The sequence below is a fragment of the Dendrobium catenatum genome, unplaced genomic scaffold (genome assembly GCF_001605985.2).
Source record: "Dendrobium catenatum unplaced genomic scaffold, ASM160598v2 fragScaff_scaffold_218, whole genome shotgun sequence".
In the NCBI taxonomy this organism is placed as follows: Eukaryota; Viridiplantae; Streptophyta; class Magnoliopsida; order Asparagales; family Orchidaceae; genus Dendrobium; species Dendrobium catenatum.
In genome coordinates this window covers 140,370-156,220 of record NW_021318680.1, presented here as the reverse complement: position 1 = coordinate 156,220, position 15,851 = coordinate 140,370, and the positions used below count along the sequence as shown (strand labels likewise).

Here is a 15,851-nt window from a genome sequence, read left to right as displayed (position 1 = left end):
TAAAACCCAACATAGGATGGTCCGAGCACCTCTGAGATTTCTCAGAATCAGGTGCTCCTACTTCACCTTCCTTGGCTCTCATTCCAAATCTAATCCCAAGTTAATCAATTCCTCCTTGAAACTTCTAAAGGTCAAAACCCTTTAACTAAGACTTTCATGGATTTCAAAAATCAAACTTTAGTCAATGCTTAAATGACTTCAAAAAAAACAAGAAAACCACTAGTTTAATCAAAAGTTTTCCCAAGCCAAAGCTTGGGATGTAAATTTTATCATTGAGTTCATAAGGAAATGATATTTTTATCCTTCAGGGTAATATATCATTATTCTTATGCCTTGCTCAATCATAAAGTATGCAATCTGTTTGAGGATACAAAAATTCTCCAACAGGCTTTTCATTCTAGTTTGCTTACATCACAAGCGGTGAATTTAACAAGTTTTTTACTTCTTTTCTTCTCTTCTATCTCTTTCGTTATCTGTGGTTTTACTACGGTGTCATCTGGCATCAGAGCACCAGATGCATACTAGTCCTCCTTCGACAATCCAACCCTTCTTGCTAATTTTTTCTCACCATTATTGCTTCCAGACACATGCCAATCCTCACATGACTATTCAAATGACCCCTTTCCAGCCCCTATATGATCGATTACCTCCATTAATTCCCGCATACATTCTTGGTTCTTCTAACATTTATTTTGTAGATAGATTGCCATAGAAGGGATTTGCAGTTCTCAATAGTAGATCTAGTATTGGTTAAACTACAACCCTTCAGGCAAAAGTCCATTATCTGTAGAACACATTCCAAATTAGGTAAACAATTTTTTGCCATTTTCCAATTCAAGAGGTCATTAGCGTGGTGGCTTGTTGCTTAACCCTTCCTTCTAATAGCAAAATTCATCCTATTTTTCATGTTGCTTTTCTCAACCCATTTAAAGGAACCCCACCATTGACTCTATCCAACCTATAAAATTTTACTTATAATGATCAACCACTACTTGTTCCATAAAGCATTTTAGCATCCCACATTATAAAGCTTCATGGACAACTCCACCGTCAAGTCTTGTTGCAATGGAAATAAAACACAGCGGAAGATGCCACATGGAAAAATTTTGCAACGCTCGTTGCATCCTTTTCTTATTTCAACCTTGAGGATAAGGTTATTTTTCATGGTGATCAGAGTTTTAAGCATCAAAACATTTCATTAGATCTGAAATTGATACAATTAAATTGTAAAGCATGGGCTACCAACATGAGAGGCCAACCAAAAATCATCAAAGTTTATCAAAGAATAAGATGCCAAAATAAATCAAGCCTGATAACATAATAAAGTGAGCTACAAATGAGTAATAAAGCATTATTTTATTTTTGTTCTTTTAAGTAGACCAAGTCTACCTATTTTATTAAAACATGTATTAGGAAGACCAAGCCTATATTATAACTTGGTCTATCAAAGTAGTATAAAAAGACCCTATCAGAAACAAACTAACATGAATGAAAATTTCTAGTTTCCTCTCTTTCTTGTGCTCTCATCTAGTTCACTTGGAGTCTACACATCTACTCTAAAGGTGCCGCTCTTCTGGGTCATCCAAGAAGCAAAACAAAGTCAACAAAAAAAGTCTCATGGTTATGCAAGGAGATATTTTATCCCAATATTTCAAGATTCACATTTAATCAATGAGTTGAATCCTAAGAGAATAGGAATTTACACATCAAAACTAATTTTTTTTAATCAACCTAGACTAATTCTACATGCCCAAGAAACGACTATTTGTAAGCCCCTTGGACACCAAATAAGAATATGAAAAGAAAAATCATTCAAGGAAATCAACACTAATTGACCAAATCAAAGTAATTGTAGCCCACAGAAAAAAGTTGATCCAACCATAACTGCTATCCTACCATAGAAAGTGTATGTGAACCAAAAGGGGAAAAATAGAAATAGTTGAAGAGTAAGTTATCCAGCATAAAATTCTAACCAATCACCAGTACAACCACCAAATAAAGGATAAAAAAAGCCATAAAATAGGAAAAATAGAAGCTGCCGGAATTAGAAATTGAGAAAGGAAGCATTGAAACAATGCAAATGAGTCATTCCCAAAGGAGAGCTACAACCTTTATCAAGAGAGCACCACAATTATCCTTTAAATATCAAATTGCCTTTAAAGAATTATAGTTTTTGGTTCAAAGGGGTTTACATTAGACGTAGGCCGTTATTAAAAAGTATAGAGATTAATCTATTTTCATTTAGAATTTTCCTATGATCATCGATAAATAAAGAGGATTTCACATTAGTTTTCAACGAGAAAAAAAGAAGATGATGATGTCAACTAATTACTCAAGTAGGACCAGAAAGAAAGAATGTCAGAATTTTGTGCAGTGCTCATAATTGTTGATTTAGGGGGGGTGGTCAAAATAAGTTGGGTTTTATTCTTGGTGAGTTTTAATATCCTCTACTAGATGTCAGCTCATTAATATCTAGTAGAGTATCTTAAGCTCATAAATTAAAGATTTATTAGATTCATTCCCCATTTTCCTTTGTCTCTTTGGTTTCTTCCTGTGTCTCTTTGGTTTCCCTACTTGTGTCTTTTCTCCTCCCCTTTGTCTTCTCGTTTTCCTGTGCTGGCTGTTTTCCGTTCCTTGCCCCTTGGGTTCCCGTGGCTGGCTGCTTGATTCTTTGTCCTAGCTGTTTTCCGTGACTTGCCCCTTGGGTTCCCGTGGCTGGCTGCTTGATTCTATGTGATGGTTGTTTTTCCCGTGCCTTACCCCTTGGGTTCCCTTGGCTGCTGCTTGGTTCCTGTGGCTTTTCTTCTCTGTTTTGTTGTGCCGTTTGGGGGTTGATATGTTATGACTGTTGGCCTTTCATCTAATAGGTTTATTTAATGTTGTTTGGTGGCTGTTGGGTAGGGATTTCAATGGCTGCCTCTTGGTTTCCTGTGCAGTTTTCTGCAGCTGTTTTGCCCTATTTCCTATGCAAATTTTAAGTGTTGTTTTGCTGATTTATGTGCAGTTTTTGGGGGCTGTTAGTAGTGTCTTTTGGCCTTCCATTTGGTGACTTTTGGCCTTTTCTATTTAATAGTTTTAGGTGGTTGTTTGGCTGTCCTTTTCTTCTTTAAATAGGAGGTGTTATGGGATGTAAAAAAAGAATATTATGATGATATTTTTGGAGCCAAAAACCTGTGAGGTTTTTCTTCTTTCTTCGGAATAGCTTGCGAGCTATGTCCTTCACCTCTTCTTATTCTCCTTTAGGACAACTTGCGAGTTATTCCTCATTCGTCTCGGCTCCTAATCTCCTTCTTCTATCCACAAGTCCGACGTCATTTGCATCCTTCTTCTAAATCCAAGAAAGCAGTTTTAGGAAAGTCGTTGTCTTTATTTTGTCGTTTGTAAGCGTCAAAAGTTTGTAAGTCTTTTATATTAAAGTGAAGTTATTTGTAGTTAATTGTCCATTTTGTGTTCTTTTGTGTAGTTTCTATTATCCTAGAAAGAGTTTCTTTTGTTAGTAAAAATTTGGGGCCCTTCCCAAATTTTTGCTTGCATCAAATTGGTATCAGAGCAAGTTCTTATCCTGGTTTGTCGAGTAAAGTCTTGGTGAGTCATAGTAGTTGTCGTGTAAGTCTGTGGTGTCAAGAAATTTAAGTTTTGTTGAGTCTTTTAAAAAAAATGGAAAATCACAAAAAATTTGATTCGGTCAAAGAAGAAAGCAAGCCAGAAGATTCTGAAGTTCAAGTCCAATGGACAGATGGATGCCGTCTAAAGGGAGTTCAACTAATCCAATTCAAAATGAATTATACAAACTTCAATTGAAGATGCATATGTGTACGAAAAAGTATATGAAAAAGAAGCAACTGATGCAAGCTCAGTTTATGCAAGAATAATATGAAATTCTAAAAAGGTATGAAGTAAAAAATTCAAGAGCTTGATGGCCTTCCACCGTCTCCTCGAAAGAAAGTAAAAGACAACTCAGCGGGAGATGAGTTTTTCAAGTAGGAGAGTCTGATGTAGGCAAGGGGGGGTCAATCCAAATCATAAATTTTGGGTTTTGACTTCTCTTGGACTTGTTAGCTCATTAATATTTTGAGCTGAAATTTAGCTCATTATGAGCTGTTTTTTAGTTCATTAATTGAAGAACTATTAGCTTCATTCCCTTTTGTCTCTTTGGTTTCTTCTTGTATCTCTTTGATTTCCCCACTTGCCTTTTCTCCTCCCCTTTATCTATTTGTTTTCTTGTGCTGGCTGTTTTCCCGTGCAATGTCCCTTGGGTTCCCGTGGCTGGATGTTTAATTCACTGTTATGGCTGAATTCCCGTGCCTTTGCCCCTTTGGTTCTGTGGCTGGCTACTTGGTTCCGTGCTGGGCTGCTCGGTTCCGCGGTTCTCTGCTTGGTTCCGTGGGATTTTAACTTGGTTCCCGTGAGCTCCTTTCATTGTTTTGCTGTGCCGTTTGGGAATTGTTGAAGTGGTTGTTGACCTTTCTTTTCCTTAATTCTAATTGGTTTATTTGTATTCTTTTGTGTCTTTTCTATTACCTAGAAAAGGGCCCCAAATTTTTGCTTGCATTCATCCTTTTATAAAAGTAAAATTGTATTTTGTTTTAAAAGTCTTATTTTGTCTAATTTGTCGTATTTGTTCTCTTTTGAAGTATTTTGTGTATCTTTTAAGTTATAGTAAGAGTTTCATTTATAATCAAAAATTTGGGGCCCTCTCCCTAATGTTTTATTACATCAATTAATTTCCCGTGCCTTTGCCCCTTTGGTTCTGCCGCTGGCTGCTCGGTTCCGCGGTTCTCTGCTTGGTTCCGTGGATTTGTTGCTTGGTTCCATGGGTTTGCTGCTTGGTTCCGTGACTTTTCTTCTCTGTTTTGTTGAACTATTTGGGGGGCTGATGTTTTATGGCTATTGGTCTTTCATGTCCCCAAATCTAATAGGTTTTAATTAATGTTTTAGGTGGATGTTTGGCTGCCCTCTTTGGTCTTATAAATAGGAGATGTTTTATGTTAAAAAGATAGGTGATAATGATAATTTTTGTATAAAAATCTAAGAGGTTTTTTTGGAAAAGCTTGAGAGCTTTGTCCACTTCTTCTTCTTCCTTCTGGGAAAGCTTGCAAGCTTCTCCTCTTTCGTCTCAGCCTCTTATTCTCTTCTTCTCTCCGCAAGATCGACACCATCAGTATCTTTCTTCTCAAGCAAAGGAAAAGCAACTTTAGGTGTTTGTTGTTTGTCGCTTATTGTAAGGTGTTTGTGTTTGTAAGTATCAAAAGTTGTAAGTGTCATCCTTTTATAAAAGTAAAATTGTATTTTGTTTTAAAAGTCTTATTTTGTCTAATTTGTCGTATTTGTTCTCTTTTGAAGTATTTTGTGTATCTTTTAAGTTATAGGAATAGTTTCATCTGTAATAAAAAATTTGGGGCCCTCTTCCAAATTTTTGATTGCATCAATTAGGTATCAGAGTAAGTTCTTATCCCGGTTTGTCAAGTAAAGTCTTGGTGAGTCATAGTAGTTGTCGTGTAAGTCTGTGGTGTCAAGAAATTTAAGTTTTGTTGAGTCTTTTAAAAATGGAAAATCACAAAAAAATTGATTCGGTCAAAGAAGAAAGCAAGCCAGAAGATTCTGAAGTTCAAAGTCCAATGGACAGATGGATGCCGTCAGAAGGGAGTTCAACTAATCCGATTCAGAATGAATTATACAAACTTCAATTGAAGATGCATATGTGTACGAAAAAATACATGAAAAAGAAGCAACTGTTGCAAGCTCAATTCATACAAGAACGAGATGAAATTCTAAAAAGGTATGAAGTAAAAATTCAAGAGCTTGATGCCCTTCCACCGTCTCCTCGGAAGAAAGTAAAAGACAACTCATCGGGAGATGAGTTTTTCAAGTAGGGGAGTCTGATGTAGGCAGGAGGGTCAATCCAAATCCTAAATTTTGGGTTTTGACTTCTCTTGGACTTGCTAGCTCATTAATATTTTGAGCTGAAATTTAGCTCATTATGAGCTATTTTTTAGTTCATTAATTGAAGAATTATTAGCTTCATTCCCTTTTGTCTCTTTGGTTTCTTCCTGTATCTCTTTGATTTCCCCTACTTGCCTCTTCTCCTCCCCTTTGTCTATTTGTTTTCTTGTGCTGGCTGTTTTCCCGTGCAATGTCCCTTGGGTTTCCGTGGCTGGATGTTTAATTCACTGTTCTAGCTGAATTCCCGTGCCTTTGCCCCTTTGGTTTTGCGGCTGGCTGCTTGGTTCTGTGATGGGCTACTCGGTTCCACGATTCTCTGCTTGGTTACGTGGGATTTCAGCTTGGTTCCCATGAGCTCCTTTCTCTATTTTGCTGTGCCGTTTGGGAATTGTTGAGGTGGCTGTTGACCTTTCTTTTCCTTAATTCTAATTGGCTTATTTGGAAGTGTTATGACTGTTTAGTTCCCTTCTCAAGCCTATATAAAGAAGATGTTTTTGGAAGAAAAAGGGTTGTTAAAAATGCAATTTTTGGAGTAAGAAAACCTGAGGGTTTTTGGAAAAGCTTGAGAGCTTTGTCCACTTCTTCTTCTTCCTTCTATGAAAGCTTGCGAGCTTCTCCTCTTTTGTCTCGGCCTCTTATTCTCTTCTTCTCTCCGCAAGATCAACGCCATCAGTATCTTTCCTCTCGACGGATGAAAAGCAAGTTTAGGTTTTTTTTTTTATATAAGTTTGTTTGAGTCGTTTGTAAGCGTCGTTTGTAAGGAGTCGTTTTATAATATTAAAGTTGTATTTTGTTTTGTGCATGTGTCGTCAGTTTGTCTTATGTAATTTTGTTCTCTTTTGAAGTATTTTGTGTATATTTTAAGTTATAGGAAGAGTTTCTTTTGTTAGCAAAAATTTGGGGCTCTTCCCAAATTTTTGCTTGCATCAATTTGGTATCAAAGCAAGTTTTGTATGTCTTGGTGAGTCATAACAGTTGTAGTGTGAATCTAGGTTTCTTTAGGTTGAGTCTTTCTTTCTTCGAGTCTAAATTTCTTTTTGAGTTTTTATAAAAAAATGGAAAAAGACAAAAATTGTGATCCAGTGGAAAAATGCAAGCCCGATGATCTTGAAGTCCGTCCCTCTTCCGATGGACAGATGGATTCGAACTTAAGCAGATTCAACATATCCGCTTCAAAACGAATTGTACAAACTTCAATATCACATGTTCTTATGTGATGAGAAATACGAGAAAAGAAAGAAATATCTTCAAGACCAATTCGAGAAAGAAAAAGAAGAAATTATGAAGAAATTTGAAGCAAAGATTCGAGAACTTGATGCACCTTCTTCACCTCCTCGGAAGAAAGCTAAAGACAACTCATCGGGAGATGAGTTTTTCATGTATGGGAGTCTGATGTAGGCAGGGGGGGGGGGGGCTCAAAGGGGGGGGGGTCAAAACAAGTTGGGTTTACTCTTGGTGAGTTTTAATATCCTCTACTAGATGTCAGCTCATTAATATCTAGTTGAGTGTCTTAAGCTCATAAATTGAAGATTTATTAGATTCATTCCCCATTTTCCTTTGTCTCTTTAGTTTCTTCTTGTGTCTCTTTAGTTTCCCCACTTGTGTCTTTTCTCCTCCCCTTTGTCTTCTCGTTTTCCTGTGCTGGCTGTTTTCGTGCCTTGCCCCTTGGGTTCCCGAGGCTGGTTGCTTGATTCTTTGTGCTGGCTGTTTTTCGTGACTTGCCCCTTGGGTTCCTGTGGCTGGCTACTTGATTCTCTGTGCTGGCTGATTTTCCCGTGCCTTGACCCTTGGGTTCCCGTGGCTGCTGCTTGGTTCCTGCGGCTTTTCTTCTCTGTTTTGCTGTGCCGTTTGGGGGATGATATGTTATGACTGTTGGTCTTTCATCTAATAGGTTTATTTAATGTTGTTTGGTGGCTGTTGGGTGGGGATTTTGATGGCTGCCTCTTGGTTTTCTATGCAGTTTTCTGCAGCTATTTTTCCCTATATCCTATGCAAATTTTAAGTGTTGTTTTGTTGATTTCTGTGCAGTTTTTGGGGGCTGTTAGTAGTGTCTTTTGGCCTTCCATTTGGTGACTTTTGGCCTTCTATATTTAATAGTTTTAGGTAGCTGTTTGGCTGCCCTTTTCTTCTTTAAATAGGAGGTGTTATGGGATGTAAAAAAAGAATGTTATGATGATATTTTTGGAGCCAAAAACCTGTGAGGTTTTTCTTCTTTCTTCGGAATAGCTTGCGATCTATGTCCTTCACCTCTTCTTATTCTCCTTTAGGATAACTTGCGAGTTATTCCTCTTTCGTCTCGGCTCCTAATTTTCTTCTTCTATCCACAAGTCCGACGTCATTTGTATCCTTCTTCTAAATCCAAGAAAGCAGTTTTAAGAAAGTCATTGTGTCTTTATTTTGTCGTTTGTAAGCATCAAAAGTTTGTAAGTCTTTTATATTAAAGTGAAGTTATTTGTGGTTTATTGTCCATTTTGTGTTCTTTGGTGTAGTTTCTATTATCCTAGGAAGAGTTTCTTTTGTTAGCAAAAATTTGGGCTTGCATCAATTGTGTAAGAATGATAAATAATAAGTAAAATCAGAAAGCAATTAAATCATAGTTTATACACATCAAGTATGCCTTCATAAAACTACAATGAACAAGTGATGACTATAGTATACAGACCTGCATCAAGATAACTGTAAAACAAAAACAAATAGCGCATAAGCTAGTATAAAATTCATATTGAATAAAAAAGGTGAAATAAACGTGATCAAGATTGTGAGGAATAGAGACCACACCTCTCCATCATCATCTTCCCCTTTCTTGAGGCGAGTTGTTCCACCCTCCTTAGTAATGGGTAATTTCATTGCCCCAAAAGGAGTGTCTACATCAATGTTCCCTTTAATCGAATAACCAGTACCCCTTCCCCTTATCATGTCCCATAGAGCAGATCCAAAATCCTTTGGCCTGAAAGCTATTGGAATCTGCATCTTACTGATTCCATTCTTTTCAAACTTCGTCGAGTCGTTAAGCTCAGCACTTCCAATGCTCATCTCAGATAGCCATATTTCGTAGTCCAGCTTATTAAGTGCTAGGTCAAAGTCATTCTTGTTCTCTAATTTCAGGTGAAGAGTTGCAATAGTTTCTTCAAAGGAGAATTTCTCAAAGTGTATCTTTTCAACATCCACGTCAGGCTTGTAAGGCACAGGAATCTCACCTTTCTTTTCCAGAGGAATCGTAAGTCTTCCAATAATGGGTACATCAACTATGAGATCAACCTTGACCCTATATGGGATGATACTTCCAGGCTTGATATCATCATAAGTATTTTTGATATCATCATAAATCAATACTACTGGTATCTTCACAGTCTCTGAACCATGAGCATGGATAGTTCCGGCATCAGGAATCAGTCCAGACACAAGCTTCCTCCCATCACTTTCTATTAAGTAGTTAATGTCTATTAGCGGAATTGGAATAGGATTTGGGTTCGAAACAAGCACATCAAAAACAATTTCTGCCTTATGCAAATTGATAGAAGGAATGTGAACCCCTTTAACATCTGCTGTTGGCTTTCCAAACCCTATTGCCTCTTCAATCTTCTCGCCAATGTCTTGAATGAAATCCTTAACCTTATCAAGGAAGCCACCCTTCTCCTCATTCTTCTCTTCATCCTTGTGCTTCTTCTCCTTAACCTCCCTCTCAACAACCTCTGGGTTGTCAGATGACGCCATAGCTGAGAACTACCGATTAATCACCTGTGTAGAAGCAAGAAATGACAAATAATATTCCAAGGAACCTTCAAAGTATAAAAGAAAATAGAAAGAGATGGTATGTTAATGTTGCTTCCTTGGAATAATGAAGAAATCATAAGATGATGACCCAACATAAAAATAGCTGACAACTATAGTTTATACAAACAAATTGATGTGAATCGACGAGGTATGGCAGGTGTTTGATAAGTAAGTGGAAAAAGAAAACTATAATGAATGGTTCATTTTCAATCTTAGTAAACTAGCAAACGAAGGTGATAGCAAAGTTGTACCAAAAATAAGTTAAGATAGTTATATTAGTTACATAATTAGCTATAATAACTTAATACAATTAGTTGTAATTCTTGCATCTAGTCTACTGTTATTATTTTCAGCGTAGGCAATGTACTCGTTTGAGAACACTATAAATAAAGCAAAAGAGTTGGTAGGGCACCTCAGAGTAACCTTTTCTATTATGTTATGATTCTATTTTTCTCTTATATCTTGAAGACTTCGGATGTTTTTTGAATGTTAAGACAGCTCAAAGTGCCTCAAGATCTCAGGTGCCTATCATTGGTACTCAACTTTGACTTGTATCACCCCTAACACTGATTATGATAGAAAACACTCTGTAGAAAATCAGAAATTCTCTTGCTGAAATTTAATTCCAGCAATTTGTAAAAAATAGAAATTGCAAAGAACTTGGAGGAAAAACCAGAAATTGAACTTTTGATTTAAAGTAGATGAAGAAAAACAGCAAGATACAAATACAATAGATCTTCTATTGGAGAGGAAGATGCATCTCTCCCAAATCTCTAGACACTGCTAGAGCCCGCTCAAGGAAACAAGAACCCTAATTTCAACCAAAAATCAGAGATAAAACTAACCCTAGTCTCCCCCAAGCCTTCTTAATACAATAATTAGATTAAAAAACCCAAAACTGCCCTTACTATTTGAATTTTCTCTCCTAACCCTCCCCCAAATCCCAACTTAATCAAGTTTGTGGACCCCAAATAAATTGGACTGCAAAGAGGAGGGCGAAACCCTCCTGTTCCGCCTTCTATAGACCTGGAACGGTTCTAGTTGAGCCAGCTAGACTGATCTAGGACCCGGTCTGACAGATTATAAATGAAGTCTCTCATCAATTAGCTTCAATCGAGAGTATGGATCAATCAGCACAAATTAGACACAATAGCAGCAACGATGACATGGCATGTCTGATCTCTCATTCAAAACCAATCCACAACTAGCGATGTCCACAATAAATCTCAAAGCAGAAAAAACGGTTAAGCCCTATTTTAATGCCGACAAGATGTGAGGTTGGTTGTTTAAAGCTGATCAGTTTTTCTCTTACTAAAATCTTTCAGAATAGCAATGATTACTATTGCATCTGTGTATGTGAACGGATTGGCACTTGGCTGGTTTCAATGGATGTATCTCAACAAACAATTAAATTCATAGGATTCCTTTATAGAAAGCACACTTTAAGGATTCAATCGGTCATTATACCAATATATTAAAAAATAATTAGCAAAATATTAGCAAACATCGTGAGTACAGGAGTTTTACAATCACTTTGAAAAACTAATCAATTAAATTTCAAGTATTCCACCATCCTTTATCCAAAGTTGTTTTGAATTAGGTTTACAGAATGATATATATTGACAGGTTCGAGCATTACAACCGCAATCATTACAACAAGTCATTCAACTAGCCAAACTCATGGAGGATTGTTTGGTGGATGCAGTTGCTCACACAGTAAATCAAAGAGATTTTCAAGAAAATGTGACTAGACAGTCACAAAGTGTGTTGTCCGCCCACTACAGTAGTTTCAAAATCTATGCTATCTACCAAAACTACGCCGCTGATATAGTATCTAATGGCAACTCAGATAGAGCAATGATGCATTAAGGATCTATGCTTTTATTGTGAATACAAATATCACTGTGGCCATCTTTTTAAGTTCAAAAAATTTTATACTGATGATGGTTACTGATGAACAGGATCAGCCGAAATTGCAAATTGAATGTCAAGGCAATAACATAAAGTTGCTACGGAATTTTCAGAGACAAGTTTTTATGCCTTTTCTGAACATACAAATCTGAGAACCTTAAGAATGCAAGGTAATATCAGCAATAATAGTACTCCTATATTGATTGACAGTGGATCTACCCACAACTTTATTCAAACAAAATTAGCTCTTGTATGGGTGACCAATCACAACATTTAATTTATTTAAACTTTTGTTGGATACTGATGAAATGTTGAAATGTTCTGATCTTTGCCCTCAATTGCAAATTTCTACACAAAGCCACACTTTATTTGTAGACTTATATTTACTTCCAATACAAGGTTTTGATGTTGTTTTGGGAATGCAATGGATCTTGGAGCATGAATAACAAATTACAAATATCTCACTATGGAATTTTCGTGGAAATGTCATACAGTGAAATTACAAGATGATGGAGAACCAAACATTCACAATATTAATTTACAGAAACTCACACGATTTATGTCTACAACTGGCAGTAGCTTGATTCAGCATGAGACCAAATCCAACAATTACAAAAGTGACAATATGATGGCTAAGAGCCATACCAACACAAGTTCAAGAAGTACTGACTATATATCAGTAATTTCTTCAACCATCTTCAAATTTGTCACAACAGTAAGCAGTAAATAATCACATAAATCTATTGCCAGGTACAAAATTCCATTCAGATGAAACCATATCAATACCCTTAGTTAGAAAACAGAGGTTGAAAAGCTATTAATAGAAACGCATGATGCCAGTATTATCCGTGAAAGTACTACCTCATTTTCATCGCCGGTGTTCATAGTATAGAAAAAAATGATGCAATGTTTTTGTGTATACCATAAAACCTTAAATAGGGTAATGGTTTTTTATCACTTTTCAATGTTAACCAGGGATTAATTGATGAATGAGTTACATGGAGCAGCAACTTACACAAAACTAGAATTATTCTCAGGACATCACTAGATAAAGATGGCAAAAGATGTATATAAGGCTGCAGTTAGAACTCATGATGAACATTTTGAGTTCTTACCTATGTCATTTGAATTAACGAATGCCCCATTGAACTTCAAAAGGATAACAGTGTATCCTTCGACATTGCTAGTGGAAAACTATAAAATAGATATCATAATAGAAAAGTATCACCCTCTCATAATGTAATGACTACAGTCTCATTCATCATTAATTTGTTAACATGGCTTCTAGCTAGGACTGGTTTGCAACAAATATAAGGGTGCTAAGATGGTCATTGGAGGAGAGAGAGCGTGTGTGTGTGTGTGTATATAACCGTCATCATGCTCATCTATGTAATACAGTAAAGAAAACTTTTGGCATTCGAAAAGGAGAATTCAAATGTTAACTCAAATAAGATAATTTACTCTAAATGTTCAAGAAAATATTGTGCTTGCCTGTAAAGTGTTGCACAATTTTATTGATTACTATGATGGACATGATTTATATTTCAATATATCTCAATTTGAGATGCAACATTATAGTGAGTTAGATGACGAAGATGTCAAATAATGACTCTAATATACATGCAATAGTTGATGAGAGAATTCAAGAAGATGAAGTGCGAAATACAATTGCCACCAACATGTGCGATGCATGCTTAAGATTTTAAATTTATCAGTTAAAAATTAATTATAATCCTAATATATTATTTTAATCGCACAAAGTGAGTTAAAGGCATTGCTACACTTGATAGTTGCCTCATATTAATTATGCAAAAGAAAAAAAAATAGTCTTTAATTGTATTTTCTTCTTTTATGTTTAAAGGCTCTCACTACTGTGCAGCTGTTCATGATTATCATTAGCTACGATTGTGCAGTCTATTCCCATTTTGTCAGCAAGAATTCTTACTAAATCCTAATTGAGTTAACTACCTTAAACATAAAATAAGTAGCCAAACATCATGCTAGGATTTAACTGAATTTCCCACACAATTTTCAGAATTTAACTATCACAAGATTTAGTAAATCGAGATTTGCAAGATTTACTAAATCCTACTCGCAGCCAAACAGCGCCTTCGTCTACCGAACTTCCTAGTTCTATAAATATCTAAAGGAAGCGTAATGGAGTAAATTTAAAAATCAGAGCACAATTAATAAATTATTTTCTGGTTTGTAGCTCATCTAAGCCTGTAAATCCAGTCAGTCAGCCACATAGTCGACCTCTTCAACCCAAATCGAGACAAATAAATAGAAGAATCTCGATGCGCAAGAACTTAATTATCTTCCGGTTGAAAGAACGTGTAAGCCTATAGATCCATTTATTCAGCCACTTTCCGCCGCTACAGACGAACAATGCCCGAAAATTTCCAAAATCAAACTGTCAGTTCATCAGAGTTACGACGCGGCAATGCAACGATTGAGCTAGGTGCGGAATAAAACAGGAAAAATAGATCTGAGAAGGTACCTGGGGACTGAGAAGTCTCACTGCAGAGAATTAGTTGGGAGGAACGAAGTAAATAAAACTCTCCTATTAACGATGATCGTAACGGGACTGACAAGTGACAACTCTCGGAAGTATCGGTATCGGGGTCGGATCACCGTCAAGTGAATATTGTTTTCAGTACCGCAGCATCTTTTCCTCACACGTGCCGACGCTTTAGACATAATGAGGTGGTGATCTCACTAACGTGAACAGATTCTGAAATCTGCTTAAATGTTTTACAGCTATTTAAGATAATTAGGTAGCCAATAGTCATTTAAAACTATTTACTCGTTTGAGCCCATGAACGTGGCACTTAAAAAAAGATCATCATAATTTATTAATTGTGTAGATTGCACCTAATTTTTAAGTCACTTTAGAGAAAAATTATTAGGTGCAGATATCAGATGTATAGATACGTATGAACTCCAATAAAATATTGACATGTTGTGTACACATAGATATTCAATTAATTTATTTTTTACTTAATAAATTAAATGTGTCTGCATAATTTTAAGTCAAACGCATCAAAAGCGCAGGTCAAGCACACGTAAAGCGCAGGTAAAGCATAGCCAAAGTGCAACAAAAGCGCAGCCCATATGTCCACGGCCGGATCCCCATTAGATTGAGGGATGGCAAATGCCCACCCTCAAAATTCTTTTTTTTTTTATTTTAGATGATATATTTTGGAATATTTTGAGTATTTTGGGTATTTTGCCCCCTCTCAAAAAAAAAAGTCCTAATTTTATCAATCATAAGCTTCTTTGTCCATCCCCCACAAAAAAAATAAATTTTTTTTTTTGCCCATCCTAAAAAAAGAAGCTGGATCTGCCCCTGCATATGTCAAATTTTAATTAGATATCCAAACCTATATCTACGCCCGGTATCCAGACCTAATAATTTCCCCACTTTATGACTCCTCGATGTTTAAGTTTCCCAACAATATTATATATTTTAGAGGATGAAATAGATAAAATTGCCCTGATATTTGCATGATCTTTTAGGCATTTCTAATTTGTTCTTTCTGCTAAGCTAGATATTAAAATCCAAGGTAGTTTCTACTCTTATTCAATCTAAGAACAGTCACCCTGTTTAAATTCATCTATTTGAGAAGCCAAATTTGTCTAATTCAAAAACAAGCAAATTTGATGGAGCTTTTTCTAGTAATGGGTCGTTAAGAAGCTAAATGCAGAAAAGTCCTTAAGCCCATACGTATGCTAAATGTTATTGCCAGTAGATAAATCTTCTAAATATACAGAATTATATCTCCAATTTGATCATCTGCTTGGCTTAGATATCAAACCCAAAATTCAAATGATCTGTAGGTTAGCAAACACTCGATTTGAGTTAGATTGGATTGATAATATGAATATCACTTTGTAGAAATATTAGTTAAAGAGAACTAATGAACAGGGTGATTTGTCATCTACTACATGATTTAGGTTTCGTTTGGGACAGATCTTTTCTTGCTTCATAAAGCTGTTTTCTAGTACAAAAATTAAAAAAATTTGTACTAGAAAGTCGCTTTAAAAAGCAATAAGAAAGTCGTCCCAGATGAAGCCTTAATCACCATAATGAATTTATGAGTCATCCTGTAAAATTTAAATTGATTTGATATTTTTGACTAATTTTAAATTATCAAAAACTAAAATAGCTCGGCAAATCCTCGAATTAAGTCAAATTAAATTCATTTCTTTTATGTGGGTTC

At 36.0% G+C, this 15,851-nt stretch overlaps 1 protein-coding gene across 5 annotated transcripts in view; it reads right to left on the bottom strand.

Annotated features, from left to right (window-relative positions):
• LOC110098281 (exonuclease DPD1, chloroplastic/mitochondrial) overlaps positions 1-14,211 on the bottom strand; it is a 68,489-nt gene extending 54,278 nt beyond the window's left edge. For 3 of the 5 annotated variants that reach the window (XM_028693031.1, XM_028693034.1, XM_020825049.2), the window contains exons 1-2: positions 14,129-14,211; positions 8,722-9,681 (exon numbers count right to left, since the gene is read on the bottom strand). In XM_028693031.1, coding sequence (XP_028548864.1) covers positions 8,722-9,657 — 936 coding nt within the window. In that variant the 5' untranslated portion in view covers positions 9,658-9,681; positions 14,129-14,211. Of the gene's footprint in view, positions 1-8,721; positions 9,682-12,743; positions 12,766-13,884; positions 14,004-14,128 lie in introns of those variants that run through there. The other 2 variants (XM_028693032.1, XM_028693033.1) reach the window with 2 other exon arrangements.
• Between the last annotated feature and the right edge of the window lie 1,640 nt (positions 14,212-15,851).